This window comes from Chiloscyllium plagiosum, chromosome 35 (assembly GCF_004010195.1).
Source record: "Chiloscyllium plagiosum isolate BGI_BamShark_2017 chromosome 35, ASM401019v2, whole genome shotgun sequence".
In the NCBI taxonomy this organism is placed as follows: Eukaryota; Metazoa; Chordata; class Chondrichthyes; order Orectolobiformes; family Hemiscylliidae; genus Chiloscyllium; species Chiloscyllium plagiosum.
In genome coordinates, this window is record NC_057744.1 from 21,559,856 (window position 1) to 21,574,148 (window position 14,293).

Sequence of the window (14,293 nt, forward strand, 5' to 3'; positions counted from 1 at the left end):
CAATTCACATTGCCTATAATCTACACTGAAAGAACTATTCCCTTTGGTGTTTAGTTGCACCCTCTGGTGGTTCAATCAAGGAACAGACTATTCAAAATTCCAACTGTGTGGATTCAGGGAAGGAAATCAAAATTGAAGAATGACAATGAAAATAAATTTCTACCTCCTCTTCTTTTTCTTCAGATTAATAATCAACAACATGTTACAAGGGATTAAAAAGACGTTGTATGGCTTTCTGTTTTTACCATTCTGGGGAAGTGGTTAAGTCTACACTCTATAAGGCTTTGGTCATTTGTTGGGCAGTTGACTGAAGGAGATAAATCAAGAGTTTATGAAACTTCATTACAGAGCATATTGGAATACAAACACTCGCCAAATGTACTTACTGTTTTTTGATGAATGAAATATCATTCAGATTAAAAACAAAAGCAGTTGTTAAGGCTTACAAAGAGTACAAATCTGGTTCAAGTTCTAAAGTGAAATACACATTGGTCTACATTTTGCTGAGGGTAGGCATTGATTCCCTAAATTCAACTTTTCCAATTTAATTATATAGAGCACCTTGGGATGTTTCACTTTACGGTAAAGTCAGAAGCCATTCACCACCAGATTATAGGCAAACAGGTTTATTTTAATTCACAAGCTTTCAGAGTGCTGATCCTTCATCACACTTCACCTGACGAAGGAACAACACTCCGAAAGCTTGTGATTTTAAACAAACTTTTTGGACTATAACCTGGTGTCTTGTGGCTTCTGACCTTGTCCGCCCAGTCCAACACCAACATCTCCACATCATCACTATATTAGATTAGATTAGATTCCCTACAGTGTGGAAACAGGCCCTTCAGCCCAACCAGTCCACACCGACTCTCCGAAGAGTAACCCACCCAGACCCATTTCCCTCTGACTAATGCACATAACACTATGGGCAATTTAACATAGCCAATTCACCTAACCTGCACATCTTTGGATTGTGGGAGGAAACTGGAGCACCCGGAGGAAACATACACAGAAAGCCGACAGAGGCTGGAATCGAACCTGGGACCCTGGTGCTGTGAGGCAGCAGTGCTAACCACTGAGCCACTGTATAAAACTTAAGTTATTTTCAAAAGTCTTGATGGATTTCAATTGAAGACAAAATGAGTTGGCATGAAAGGATTCCTTCAGAGCTTTCTCAGAGAGATATTTTTTGCCAGATTTAGATTCTGTTTCAGAAGGTCCTTGCTGCCTCATTTCCAATTCATACCTGGGTTGTAATTAATTCAGCTCCAAATGGAATAAGTAAGAAGTTGCCCAATTGATTGGCAAATCAGTGCATATTGCCTATTAGTTGGGATTGGGGTCATTTGTGCATGACCAAAGGCATAGGCAAAGGGTAGGGGAACATTTACTGAGATCCATCCACCTTCAAACTCTTTCGCCCTAGAAACCAATGCACCTATTGAACACAACTCTTGCCCATCATTTCAGTCCTTGTGATCTTTGTTATCTTTTGATAATTGGCATGGTCTTCTCTACGGTGTTGCCAAGTGGAGGAGCTACCAGTCTCTGACTGGCCACCAGCTCTCACTGACTGGGAATGCCATCACAGGAATTTGATACCTGGGGAAAGCTTATTGCTGCCCTCTTTACTGCCTCGTCACCTTTTCAGCAATGAAGTGAGACACCAGATCAAAATCGAAGATTCCACCAGCATCTGTAAAACCCCACCATGGAATTTGTGAAAATGAATTCAGTGCGATCATCCATGGGATGGCACAAGTTAAAATGGCATGAACATTGACTGGATAATAATCAAATGACAACTGGCAACTTAATGCCCTTTTGAGAAGGGACTTGTCCACCATTCCCTGGACTTCCCTACATGTGACTACAGTCCCATGTAATGCCCTGGACTTTCTTTGAAGTTACTCACTTTCTGCTACCGTAGCCTCACCAGAAGTGTGATGGTTACATAATATACATGAACAACTTCACCAAGTTACTGCAGTTGGGCATGAGTATTTATATTTCATGCCCTCAGGATCATGAGGGGTCACCAATAAACATTCTTCTTTGATGACACCAACAACCTGGAAATTAATTTTGCAAAATATATGCACCTCCAATAAATCAGCAAACTTATTCAAAAACTAACATAAAGCTTCTGCAATGGCTCAGTTGGTAAAGGATTCAGCAAGGATTAAGAAGAGTTTAAGCTTGGTCTCAACCATTAACTCCTGCTGGGCTGGCAGTAAGTGCACTGCAGTTCACTTCAGAGCTTCAGATCTAAGGAGAAAGCAAGATTTGGACACATGACTGACACACGCTGCCCAGCTCTAGGTGCATTTATGTGAGAACATGAGGCTGAAGCAAGGCTGAGTTTGGCCACGATGACCCTAATGGGCACTCCCTATAAGACATTACCCAAGCAGTAACTGATGGTCACCTGTTGGATATCGAGTGACCAGATGCTTTTGTGAAGAGAAAGGAATTCCACTAGCTTTCAGAATAAACACAATGAAACTACAAAGAACAATTTTAATCATAATCTAAACCTGAAGAAATGCTTAGGTTCTTCATGAAATACGAATATGATAGGAAAGCTTGGGCAATTCTGACTGTGACATTTTGCTTTCTGAATTGAATTGATTACATGCAGGCATCCGATGTTGCTGTATGATTTACTCTTCAATAACAGTGAACACTGATTTCAGACTCACCTTTCACTGGAGGCAAGATTGTTCCCAGCTTCTCCATATTGCCTGAAACTTCTGCACTGTCGACGGCAAATTGTTCAACAGGATTTGTTTCCTACAGAATGAAATTTACTTTAGGTGTCTTGGCTAAAATGAGATTCTCGTGCAGAAAAGGATAATTATTTAGCATTATTTGAGGTGCCTGTCCTTCACTACTGGAGAAGAGTAGATGATAATTTTGATAGTTGTCCCACTGTATGTGATTTCTTTTTCTTACATTACGTGCTGCAAGTTTTAAAATGTTCAACTATTACATTCATCATGATGCACGACTCTGCTGTTTTCTTGTGCTCCATGACAGAGTGTGGCTTATACTGTGGACTATTGCTACCTTTTGTGTTGATTTATTGGGAATTTACATGAAAAATTTCCGAAACGTTAAGTGAGTGGGCACAACTACTTCTCCATAGAACTCTTATTCAATACAAAACTGCACTCCTTATCTAACTTTTACCTCCTGTTCTGTGTTGGTTTGAGCTGATACTGTCACTCCATCTGAAAACATATACAATCTTTGAGCTCTTGCAATCATTTCTTTGGAGATGGTGATGTGTCCAGAATTGATTTTATGAACCAAGACATTTAGCTTATTGAAAAGTTCCTCAAGATGCTGGCTAGACTGGTTTCCTAAATAAGAAAAAGAATTTTGAAAAAAAAATTGAAATAACTTATAATCATAGCCATACATTCGTACAACATGGAAACAGACCCTTCGGTTCATTATGGTGTGAACAACACTGCACAATAAAGTTGATTACTATGGAGTTGTACAGTTTTATTGCATACGAGGGATTGGCATTTCTCTAGTTATCTTGTTTTTCACACTGTTCTCTTCATTTCCAAAGGTCTTCAATGGCTAATACTGTTTCTATTAGATTGTAATCACCTTTCTTTCAGTATCAGATAATCATGTCATATTATGGTATAGTAACTACCAAACAATTATTTCCATGATGATCAAATGTTAACTATCATTTTTGACCATGAGAAATAATAATAGGAATAGGCTATTTGGTCCCTCAAGCCTGCTCTGCCATTTAGTGGGATCATCTTCACGTCCACTTTCCTGCCTTCTCCCAGTAATCTTGATTCTCTCCCGATGAAGAATTTAATGTTCTCAGTTTTAAATGTACACAAGGAGCAGATGCTCAGACATTATGGTCCAGGGGGAGGGACCATCCATTGTGTCATAAGAGCCCTTACTTAGTGATTCTACACATTTAAAGATGCCTCACATTGTCAAGATGGCAGAATTCAGCTTCACAACTTTTGACCAATAGGTCAACCTCGAATTTTGTTAGTAAGTTTGAATCTGCCATTAGATCAATGTAAGGCTGAAGATATGATACTTCACCAAGAAGAATCTTCAAAATGATCGTAGAATACTACATAGAAAATAGTTTGATTAACAGGAAAATGCTGCGCACTCATCTTGTCTGGGATAGAGACTGAATGTAAATCAACTTAATAGCCACAATGTATGATTTTTGAAATCATTTCCTTAATGTGGGCAAGGCGAGCATCTGTCACCCACTCCTAAATGTCCTTGTGGTAATGAGCTGCCTTCCTGAACTGCTGCAATCCACTACCACCAGTAGGTACACCAACACTGTTGTTAGTGACTTCCCATTCATAGTGAAGGAAAGGTGATACAGTTCCAAATCAGGATGATGTGTGTCTTTGAGGAGAAAATGCAGCTAGTGGTTTCACCATATATCTGCTGCCTTTGTCCTTTTAGGTGGTAGATGCTGTGAGTTTAGATTAGATTAGATTACTTACAGTGTGGAAACAGGCCCTTCGGCCCAACAAGTCCACACCGCCCCTACATTTTACCCCTTACCTAACACTACGGGCAATTTAGCATGGCCAATTCACCTGACCTGCAGATCTTTGGACTGTGGGAAGAAACCGGAGCACCCGGAAGAAACCCACGCAGACACGGGGAGAACGTGCAAACTCCACACAGTCAGTCGCCTGAGGCGGGAATTGAACCCGGATCTCTGGCGCTGTGAGGCAGCAGTGCTAACCACTGTGCCACCGTGCCACCCATATTTATTTGGTACATCTAGTCTGATTTCTGGTTAATGGAAACACCTAGGATGCTGATGGTGATTGGGTAAGCTTTCCATTGTTGAAAACGGTTACCTTCACAGTTTTCCCAAACAAATTACAGATGAATCTATAATTGTTTATTACAGAAAAATTCTTATCCATTAGGCCATATCCTGCATGTAACTGATTAATAGAATTAATCCACAAGAGACACTGAAGTCTTTCAAAATAAACAGTTACAAAACATACATGAGAATGTTGCTTTTGTTCTGTTTGTGAGCTGCTTATATGCACATGAATAGTAGGAAATTGGTTTGGGATAAATGTAATTTGGGACAGACTTTCGTGAAATGGCATAACCAGCAAGGTTACATAAAAACTTTATACTGATCTTCCCATCAACACTTTGTACCAAAAGTCATATTTGTGTTCATTGGAATGTAAAAACTGCTATAAAATAAATCAATATCAGTGTAACTAATCAGAGCACAAGGAATAAGGAACTTTTCATATAGCCTTTAAGTCTCCAATGTGTTTGAAAATTGAAGTTTGGAGACATCCAATTATTAACTTTACACACTGGAGACATCATAGTCAAAAACAAAACTGTGAAGCATCTCAATTTTTATTTTATTTCATTCTAAAGACAAACATCTGTAAATAGGTTGCAGGAAAGAATGTTTGGCTTGGTTTTCTGTTGGAAAGCTCCTAAAACTCTAGTAAAGAGAACACACCAACACCTCTACTTCCTCAGAAGGCTAAGGAAACTCAGCATGCGCACAATTACCCATCAGTTTTTATAGATTCATTATAGAAAGTATTCTGTCTGGATGCATCACAGCTTTCTATGACAAATATTCTGCCCAAGACCGCAAGAAATTACATAGAATTGTGAACGCAACCTAATCCATCACACAAACCAGTCTTCCGTCCACTGACTCCATTTATACTTCCTGCTGCCTCAGGAAAGCAGCCAACATAATTAAAGACCCCGCCCACACGGGTTATATTCTTTTCCACCCTCTTCCATCAGGCAGAAGATATAAAAGTTTGAAAACACCAACAGATTCAAGAACTGCATCTTTCCTGTTGACTTCTAAATGGACCTCCTATATATTATCTGCACATTCTCTATGGTGGTGTCATTATATTCTGCATACTGTTCTATTACTCTGATGCACTTGTCCAAGGTATGATTTCCTTGAATACCATGCAAAATAATACTTTCCACCGTAACTTGGTATGTGTGAAAATTATAAGTCTAATCAAATCAGTCAGTAAATGTATGGGTCCAAGGAACCCCAATGTTGGGCTGGGAATATCTTTACATTGGTTTACTACTGACTGCCTCAAATGACTGTCTGAATCAAGTTGATGGTCTTTTGCGCATGTAACTCTGGCTCCTAACGATGGAGCTAGCACCTTGATCACAATTTTAAGGAACGCACACATGTGTACACACGCACACAGAACAGTCCATTTCAAGGCCCAACAAAAATAAAAATTAGGCTGATTTCAGCCTTCTATTTGTGCTTCAGCATTTATTTATGTTTTTCTGCTGGCACTCTGGCAAGCTCACATTCTTGAGGCCAAGCTGGCTCACTGCATTAGGATTCCTGTTTGAATTCCATAGATCGCTCAGGCAAATGCTGTTTCCTTAATACTGCACAGGAGGCCAGTCAATGCATTCTGCAAGTTGGATTCTTGAAAGTCAAACTTTACCCCAAGCTCTGAGAGATAATTTTTGTTTCTTTAAATGTAGGAAGTGACATTAAAAACAAGGAATTTAACTTTAGGTAAAGCTGTGCCTAACATCTTAAATATAAAGTAACAGATTGTTCAGAACAGGCATAAAAGCAGCTGCAGAGGGTTTCAGTGACATTTTGCTGACTTGGCGCTGAAGGAAATTTAAGCATAATGCAAATTAATTCAGCGAGAATATTCTCAATTTTTCATGCTGAAAATTGAAATTATGTCATATTTGTGCCTTTTCTTTGCTGCAAGTTCACTGGCCCAATGTATTTCGCGAGAAAGTGAGGGCTGCAGATGCTGGAGATCAGAGCTCAAAATGTGTTGCTGGAAAAGCACAGCAGGTCAGGCAGCATCCAAGGAACAGGAGAATCGACGTTTCAGGCATAAGCCCTGAAGAAGGGCTTATGCCCGAAACATCGATTCTCCTGTTCCTTGGATGCTGCCTGACCCAATGTATTTCGCATTGTACTTATGCCAGGATTGAAAAGAAGCAGAAGTCTTTCTTACTCTGTGTTACTGGGCTTCTCTCCCAGAAGTTAATGGTGGTACAGTTGCCAAATCGATCTCTTGTCATTGTACTTGGAGCTTCAGCTTGTGCTCTGCTCATGGTTTCCAGGTCCTCTACTAAGGTCCATTTTCCTTCCTTGTTTTGGCACTTGCAAGAATTAAAACACTCCAGTATTTTCTGAATAGAAAATATCAATGCGAGATTATAACGTCTCAAATTTCACTGATTAAAACTATTCACAGTTATTCAGGAGTGAAATCAGAAACCACTTTTGCACACCAAAGACAGTTTGATACCATCTGCACTAAATGCTTTGAAATGCTTTAAAATTTTAAGACAGAAATCAACAGAGTTTTGTTTGGTGTGTGTTTGAAGGGAATCTGGATCAGAGACAGGGAAAGTAGGATTGATGTACAGATCAATTATAATCCAACTAGTGCTGGAACAAAGACTGATGCTCAAAGGCTTATTTTAGTCCTATTTGAGAAATATAGGACTGACACCACGTTCCAATGCTGTCAGTGAGAGCTGCACTTTTAGAATACAGCATTAAGATTCCAACATTAGCTATCTTATTGTAATCCCAAATTTGTATCATGACAGTATTGCTTCAGATTGAATATTTTTTCAAACAATGTTACTTATTGTTATGCTATAGCATTTCATTTTTAAACAAATGAAGATTGCATAATATTTCAATCTATTTTACAAGTTAGATCACTTAATATAGTCCTTGGCATTTCAAACCTTTAACTCCTGGGTTTGTTGGCTGATGTGTCGATAAAATGCCTGAACATCACTCTTGTGTTTATTTAGTTGAGCAGCAAGGTGAAGATTCTGATCCTCCAGTTTATCATATAAAGTACGAACACTAAAATCCTCCAGTTCGGTCTCGGCTAGACTTTTACCTGGCAATACATAAAAGGAGTGTAAAGGATCATAGACATGAACAAACATTTGTTTAACTATCTAATTCAGTGTTTCTTTAATACTATATAAGTGTCTACTCCTTAAATGGTACTGTAAGGGGACACTGGCTTTAAGTCCTGATATTTTTAATTTGGCAAAAATTTAACAGTGACATTGCACTGGAGCATACAAAGAGGGAAGAAATATGGAAAAAAATATTGTATTTTACATTGTAATTTCAGGATGCCCTCAAGTTTTCACGGTCAATGGAATGTGGTTACAGTTGATTTGTAGACAAACATGATAGGCAGTTTATCTACATTGGCAATGTTAATTTGAGTGTTGAATGGTATTGGGACACCAGCAGAATACGTTGCTTATCTTTGAAATACAAACATCTTTAGTAACCACACGAACAGACAGGTAGAACTTTTAGTTACTGTCTCATTTGATACTTGACCCTCTTGTATATATGATTTGGAGATGCCGGTGTTGGACTGGGGTGTACAAAGTTAAAAATCTCACAATACCAGGGTATAGTCCAACAGGTTTAATTGGAAGCATACTTGCTTTCGGAGCAATGCTCCTTCATCAGGTGATAGTGGAGGGCTCAATCCTAACACACAGAATTTATAGCAAAAATTTACAGTGTGATGTAACTGAAATTATACATTGAAAAATTGATTGTCTGTTAAGCCTTTCATCTGTTAGAATACAGTGATAGTTTCACTTCTTTCATGTGTAAATCACAAAACCTTTTTTTTAAAAAATTGCATTCTCGGGTTAGCTGTTAACAATGGTAATAGCTGGACAATATGTTGAAGGTATTGGCCCCATGTTCTCTGTCTATGCCATGATGTTTAGATTGATTCTAATCTAAAAAGTGAGATAACGGAGTTTTACATAAATTCATGCAGTTTTTGAGCTCAGAGTTCTACATGAATGCATGCAGTTTTTGAGCAAAGTACAATGTAACCCTGCAAGTACAAATTCACCCCACAAAATATATGTGTGCATGTGGGTCTTTGTCTGTCTGTGTGTGTGTGTGTGTCTGTAAGGGCGTGTGTGGGTGTCTGTGTGTATGTGTGTCCATGTGTATGTGTGTATAGGAGTGCCTGCGTGAGTGTGTAGGAGTATCTGTGTGTGTGTATAGTGCAATGGTGGTCATCTATAATGTGACATGAACCCAAGGTCCCGGTTGAAGCCCTCCCTATGGTGGCCAACACCTTCAACATATTGTCTAGCTATCACCATTGTTAACAGCTAACCCGAGAATGCAACTTTTTTAAAAAAAGGTTTTGTGATTTACACATGAAAGAAGTGAAACTATCATTGTATCCTAACAGATGAAAGGCTTAACAGACAATCAATTTTTCAATGTATAATCTCAGTTACATCACACTGTAAATTTTTGCTATAAATTCTGTGTGTTAGGATTGAGCCCTCCACTATCACCTGATGAAGGAGCGTCGCTCTGAAAGCTAGTGTGCTTCCAATTAAACCTGTTGGACTATAACCTGGTGTTGTGTGATTTTTAATTCTTGTATGTAGCATTTCTTCAGTACTGGACTGAAGTTCAGTTGTGGTAATATGTTCAAGCCCATAGATAGGGTTTGAACCGAATGCTGAACTTAGATGTTGCTATTAGAAGAAATTCAGTTTCATAAAACTATTTCTATAAAATGAGAAAAGTTAATCTAGCTTTATAGTGCATTTAATAAAGTATTGCAATGGTACAAGGCCAGAAGAGTAAATATTTTTGAGACAATGTGCTAACTCAGGAGCAAAGGTGTGGAGGAGAAGGGAAATCATTCCATACCTACTATTAGGGTCGACTCCTCTTCTGCTTCTGCTCCTTCTCCAGCAATTCGAGGTCTAAGAGTTTCATATAAACCCAAACTAGGGAAAAATGTTACAACTTTATTCATTATTCTCAATCAAGGATATAAACAGAATCATTATCAAACCTATAAACTACACATTAACTCATCATCTGAATTTGTGCAATTGCATTTCAGCCATTTCTTTTGTAGCTCCTACATGAGCTGGTCTAGATAATTGACAAGTGATGTGATTGAAGGCCTCTAACAATGCCTTCTGCAACTGACTAGACATTGTCTCATGGTTACTTACTTGTTGATTTCCCTTCTCTTTTCAGGAGATTTTGCCTCTGTGTACCGTCTCTCTTTGTGGAAAATGGAGTGTGAGGTGCAGGCAAAAGCCCCTTTGTACCACTCAAAGACACAATACATTGGAATTCAATGTCTGCTGCACAACAGCACCACTCTTTAGCAAAGGCAAACAAGCTACTTTAAAGTTTCCACAATGGGGGCATCTCTGTCAATGTCTAAAACAAGTTTGAATATTTCATCGATATCTCCAAATTTCCTTCTTTTAAACAAAAGTAACAACTACAGGCAGGATTTACTCTGCAGGTTTGGGAACACGTCTCTCTAAATTGTCAAGCGGGATCAGAAGCATACGCTGTCCAGGAACACTGCCCCCATTGTGATTTTCCTTGAATTGGCCAAATTCATGGCCACAGAGTGGTCTTGTCATTCAATTGAGGATGACAGGTCAGGACTCAAAGCTGGAGGACTAAAAGGAACCCTCCAGTTTTTAAGGTTGACCAGTTTGCCTCTTCAGGAGGGAAAGAACGCAGCCAAGATGAAGGCATCATCTTCGTAAGTTCTAAAATTTTAAATAAAAATAAAAAGGATCATCAGCCAGTCCACCATTATAGAAGGTGACATACTATACCAACCTGCCTCCGTGCAATTGAGATCTAAAAAATTCAGCACCAGAGCACCACTTTACAAAGAAAGTTAAGGAGCAATCGTTGCATGGAGTTTATAACCAACATCTGAATTCTGAGGTTTTATTTGTGGCAAACAAATCTTTTTTTTTTATTAAACATTCATGATTTATTTCCTTACCTGTCCTTTAGTATGATATACTCAGGTGGCATATAAGGTTCCCCCAAACTGCGCCATTTTGGCTTCCACTTTTGCATGGGATTTAATACTGACTGAATAGGTGTCATCACCATAGCAGACATTGTAAACAGTACAGTAATCAGAGCAAGGAAACACAGTGTACCTGAAGGAAAAATATACAAGTGAACTCACTCCAATTTCAAATTGTTATGGAAAACATGATTGATTTACAACTATATTTCTTAAAAATCTGAGCATCTAACCTATAATATTATTTATGTTAGGTCAGAAGATTACTGTATTATTGCACATTTCAATACAATATATTACTGCTGTGTTAAATGGAGGCAGGTGTGCACTTAGTAGCTTCTCTCTTTAAGAGAACAGTCTATCTGTTGTAAGTAGCTTTATTAGATATTAAGCATGTTTTTCATCAAACAAAGCTAACAGCTTCTTGGTATACCTTGTAAGCACGATATAAATTTTAATTTTTACTTTCCAAGGTCAACAGAAGCAACTATCACTGGGTGACTGGCTTTTTAAAGCTCTTTTACAGTCAGCCCAAAAATTCAGATATGTGCTAAAGGTTTTACATATCCTCCTGGCCCTCATTATTCATGATTGGTCGAGGTTCTGGGACATGGTGGTGATGTTGAATATCCTGCCTCACCTGCTGTGTTTTTCCAGCACCACACTTTTCAACTCTATCCTACCTGACCTGTTCCTTTAAAGGTTAGTGGAAATTTAGGCAGTTGCAGCTGGTGGTAAATTTCTCAGGTTCATGAGAGAGTGTAGACTTCAGACTCCAGATCAACTTTGAGTAAATTGTTTTGTGTCAGGGATCAGGTATTATTGATATACAGGGAATGGGAAATTGTGCTCGGTGGAAGAAGTTAATCACAAATTACTATCTAATACAATAGTTCTCAAAGTATGGTATCCTCTGGCCAATGACTGGACCAACATGTGCTCAGATCAGGCTATGTGAGACAGCAGGCCAGAACTTTCATTCTCACCACTTTCATGAGGTTACATGACCAGACTGGCTCCTGCTTGCAAGGCATGAGTTGGCACACCCAATATAGTTTTATTAGCAAGATATGCTTTATTATTGATTTTGTTTGCATGCTTATAGATGTAAATATCACTTTCACAGAAAAAGATTGTGATGTTGTTGCAGAATATTTTAAATAATTCTGTATGGAAATGTCTGTACTATTTTTTCTAGCTTGAATTAATACTTGCGATATTTTTTAAAAATGCATTTAAATTTATTGCACTTTGAATAAAAGTCGCAATATATTTATGGGGCTAACCATAAGTTACCATTAACTGCGATGAGGTTTAGTAGAAACAAGCGAAAGCAGGTACAATTGGATGGATAGGTGGTGTGTGAAGTCTTTTACCTAATCCATGTGGTCTGTAGACAAAGTAGTTTGAGAACTGACAAATCTAATACTGTATTGTTTATTGATGAAGAGGATTTATCTTTTCCTTTCTGCACTCAAACTCTGCCAGGCCAATCAATTTGGGGTCAGTGTAGATGACTGCATCTGATTTCATTCAGAAATCAAAATGGGATTTTTGAACTATATTTCAGATTGCAATTGTGGTTGAAAAATACCTAGCGATAATATCAATTCTTCAATGACTTGTTACATTTCTTATTTCACAAACTTACCTATGAATAGCTAAAAGAAATGTAACTCCCTCAATGTAACAAATACTTGTGTCCTTACATTTATGCTTGAGATAATGTATGAGAAACCTTAATGTATCTTTTTTTTAAAATCACAATTATAACAGAATTCTTTATTTACCTATGATCAGAGCCCAATCAGGTGCCAGATTGAGATCTTGTTGTTTTAGAATTCCACGTTGTACCAGGTGGATTGGAGAGGATGGTTGAACCAGTGAAGGTACATTGTCACACTCTCCAAATTTATTGACACTCACTATTAAGGCTCGTTCAGGTTCAGCGTTATCATAAAATACATATTTCCCAGGTTCCATGAAAACATGAGCAAATCTAAGTTAAAACAGAGAGAATCAGTATTATACATTGTGTCATTGAACAATCTGCAGAAATAATACACGGTAGGTTCCTGGTGACGTAGATTCTCGGTCTGGTTTCTTCCAGAGCTACAATCTGGATTATAGTCACATCCGCACATGGGTGTGTGTAACTGTCAGCTGTAACTCACTTGGTAACTCACTCACATCAAAGTCAGAAATCAAACCCAATCCAGTCTCTGAGCTCAATAATTTAGTCTGCATTCTTGGAGATTAGGATGAGATATTAAATCGATAACCTATCCACCGTCTCGAGTGGACGTAAGAGATTGCGTAACACTCTTCTAAAGGGGGGATTCAGCCCAAACATACTGTCCAATGAATATCTCTCAAACAACATATATATATGTTGTATATATATTTGTAATCACATGACTCTTTATGGGCTCCTGTATGTTATTTAGCTGCCAAATTTCATGTTTAATTCTTTGGCCACAAGTTGCTTCAGGGTGTCCTGAGATCATTGAAAAGTGCTTCATATGTATAACTTTCTCTAAAAAAGCATGTGCAGAAGGAAATCAGTGCGAATAATAGAGTTTGAATATGTGCTTGTGTCAGAAAATGTGTATATGAGGGAATGAGAATGTACATGAAGGAGAATATGTGGGTCAGTGTCAGAGAGAGGTTTGAAAAGTTGTGTGCGTGTGTGTCTGTGGGAGAGGGAGAGAATGTGGCTATCTTCTAACTCAGAAAGCCCTATGTGGTTCCTCGCTTGCCAACCGCTACCACATGTCCTATCCTGCTCAATTTACTTTGTCCCAGGGACCCTGACATCACCTACTTTGGTTTCAAGGTTTATTCATCATGAGTCTTCTGGTTGAGCATAATCCCAGCAATAATCACCTCTCCCAATGGTGCTGTTGTGACAAATGAGCTTCTGATCCTTTGAATTGTCAGTTGCCCTGGAGGCAGGATCTCAGTTCTAAAAGGGGTGACATTCTGATGGCAGGCAGATAATTGTCTGATTGCTATAGAAAAAAATGGTGTTGGGGCTCCTAATAGTTGCTAAAATGGGATTGCCTGTAACGTTTCAGTCTGTGCACAAAGTCAATACTTCCTTGAAAAATTCACGCCTATGTATATGGGTTAATGAAATGTAAAAGAACACATATGACTTGTGCACCTGATGATAAACTGGATGAAGACAAGGTGGACAAAATGATCAAACTTGAGATTGTGCCTATTTAGAATTAATAATTGAACTTTTGCAATTAAATTAAAATCAAGGAGCCATTCTTCATGAAAAGCATCAGTTATTTGACGGTAAATGGAACTTTCCTAATATTTTATCTGCCAGTTAAGGGCAAAAATGTGAAGCCAGAGCT

The 14,293-nt window shown here is 38.4% G+C and overlaps 2 protein-coding genes across 14 annotated transcripts in view; one reads left to right on the forward strand and one right to left on the reverse strand.

Annotated features, from left to right (window-relative positions):
* Positions 1–14,293, forward strand: part of LOC122540695 (potassium-transporting ATPase alpha chain 2-like) — a 118,556-nt gene that overhangs the window by 103,183 nt on the left and 1,080 nt on the right. The gene's annotated exons all lie outside the window — the stretch shown is intronic.
* The window catches only part of si:ch211-286b4.4 (zonadhesin), a 187,000-nt gene that overhangs the window by 26,379 nt on the left and 146,328 nt on the right, over positions 1–14,293 (reverse strand). For 8 of the 9 annotated variants that reach the window (XM_043676792.1, XM_043676793.1, XM_043676791.1 and 5 more), the window contains 7 exons: positions 12,716–12,924; positions 10,896–11,058; positions 9,779–9,858; positions 7,798–7,958; positions 7,050–7,227; positions 3,193–3,365; positions 2,703–2,793 (listed from right to left, as the gene is read on the reverse strand). In XM_043676792.1, the coding sequence (XP_043532727.1) occupies positions 2,703–2,793; positions 3,193–3,365; positions 7,050–7,227; positions 7,798–7,958; positions 9,779–9,858; positions 10,896–11,058; positions 12,716–12,924 (1,055 nt within the window). The remainder of the gene's footprint in view (positions 1–2,702; positions 2,794–3,192; positions 3,366–7,049; positions 7,228–7,797; positions 7,959–9,778; positions 9,859–10,895; positions 11,059–12,715; positions 12,925–14,293) is intronic. The other variant, XM_043676797.1, reaches the window with a different exon arrangement.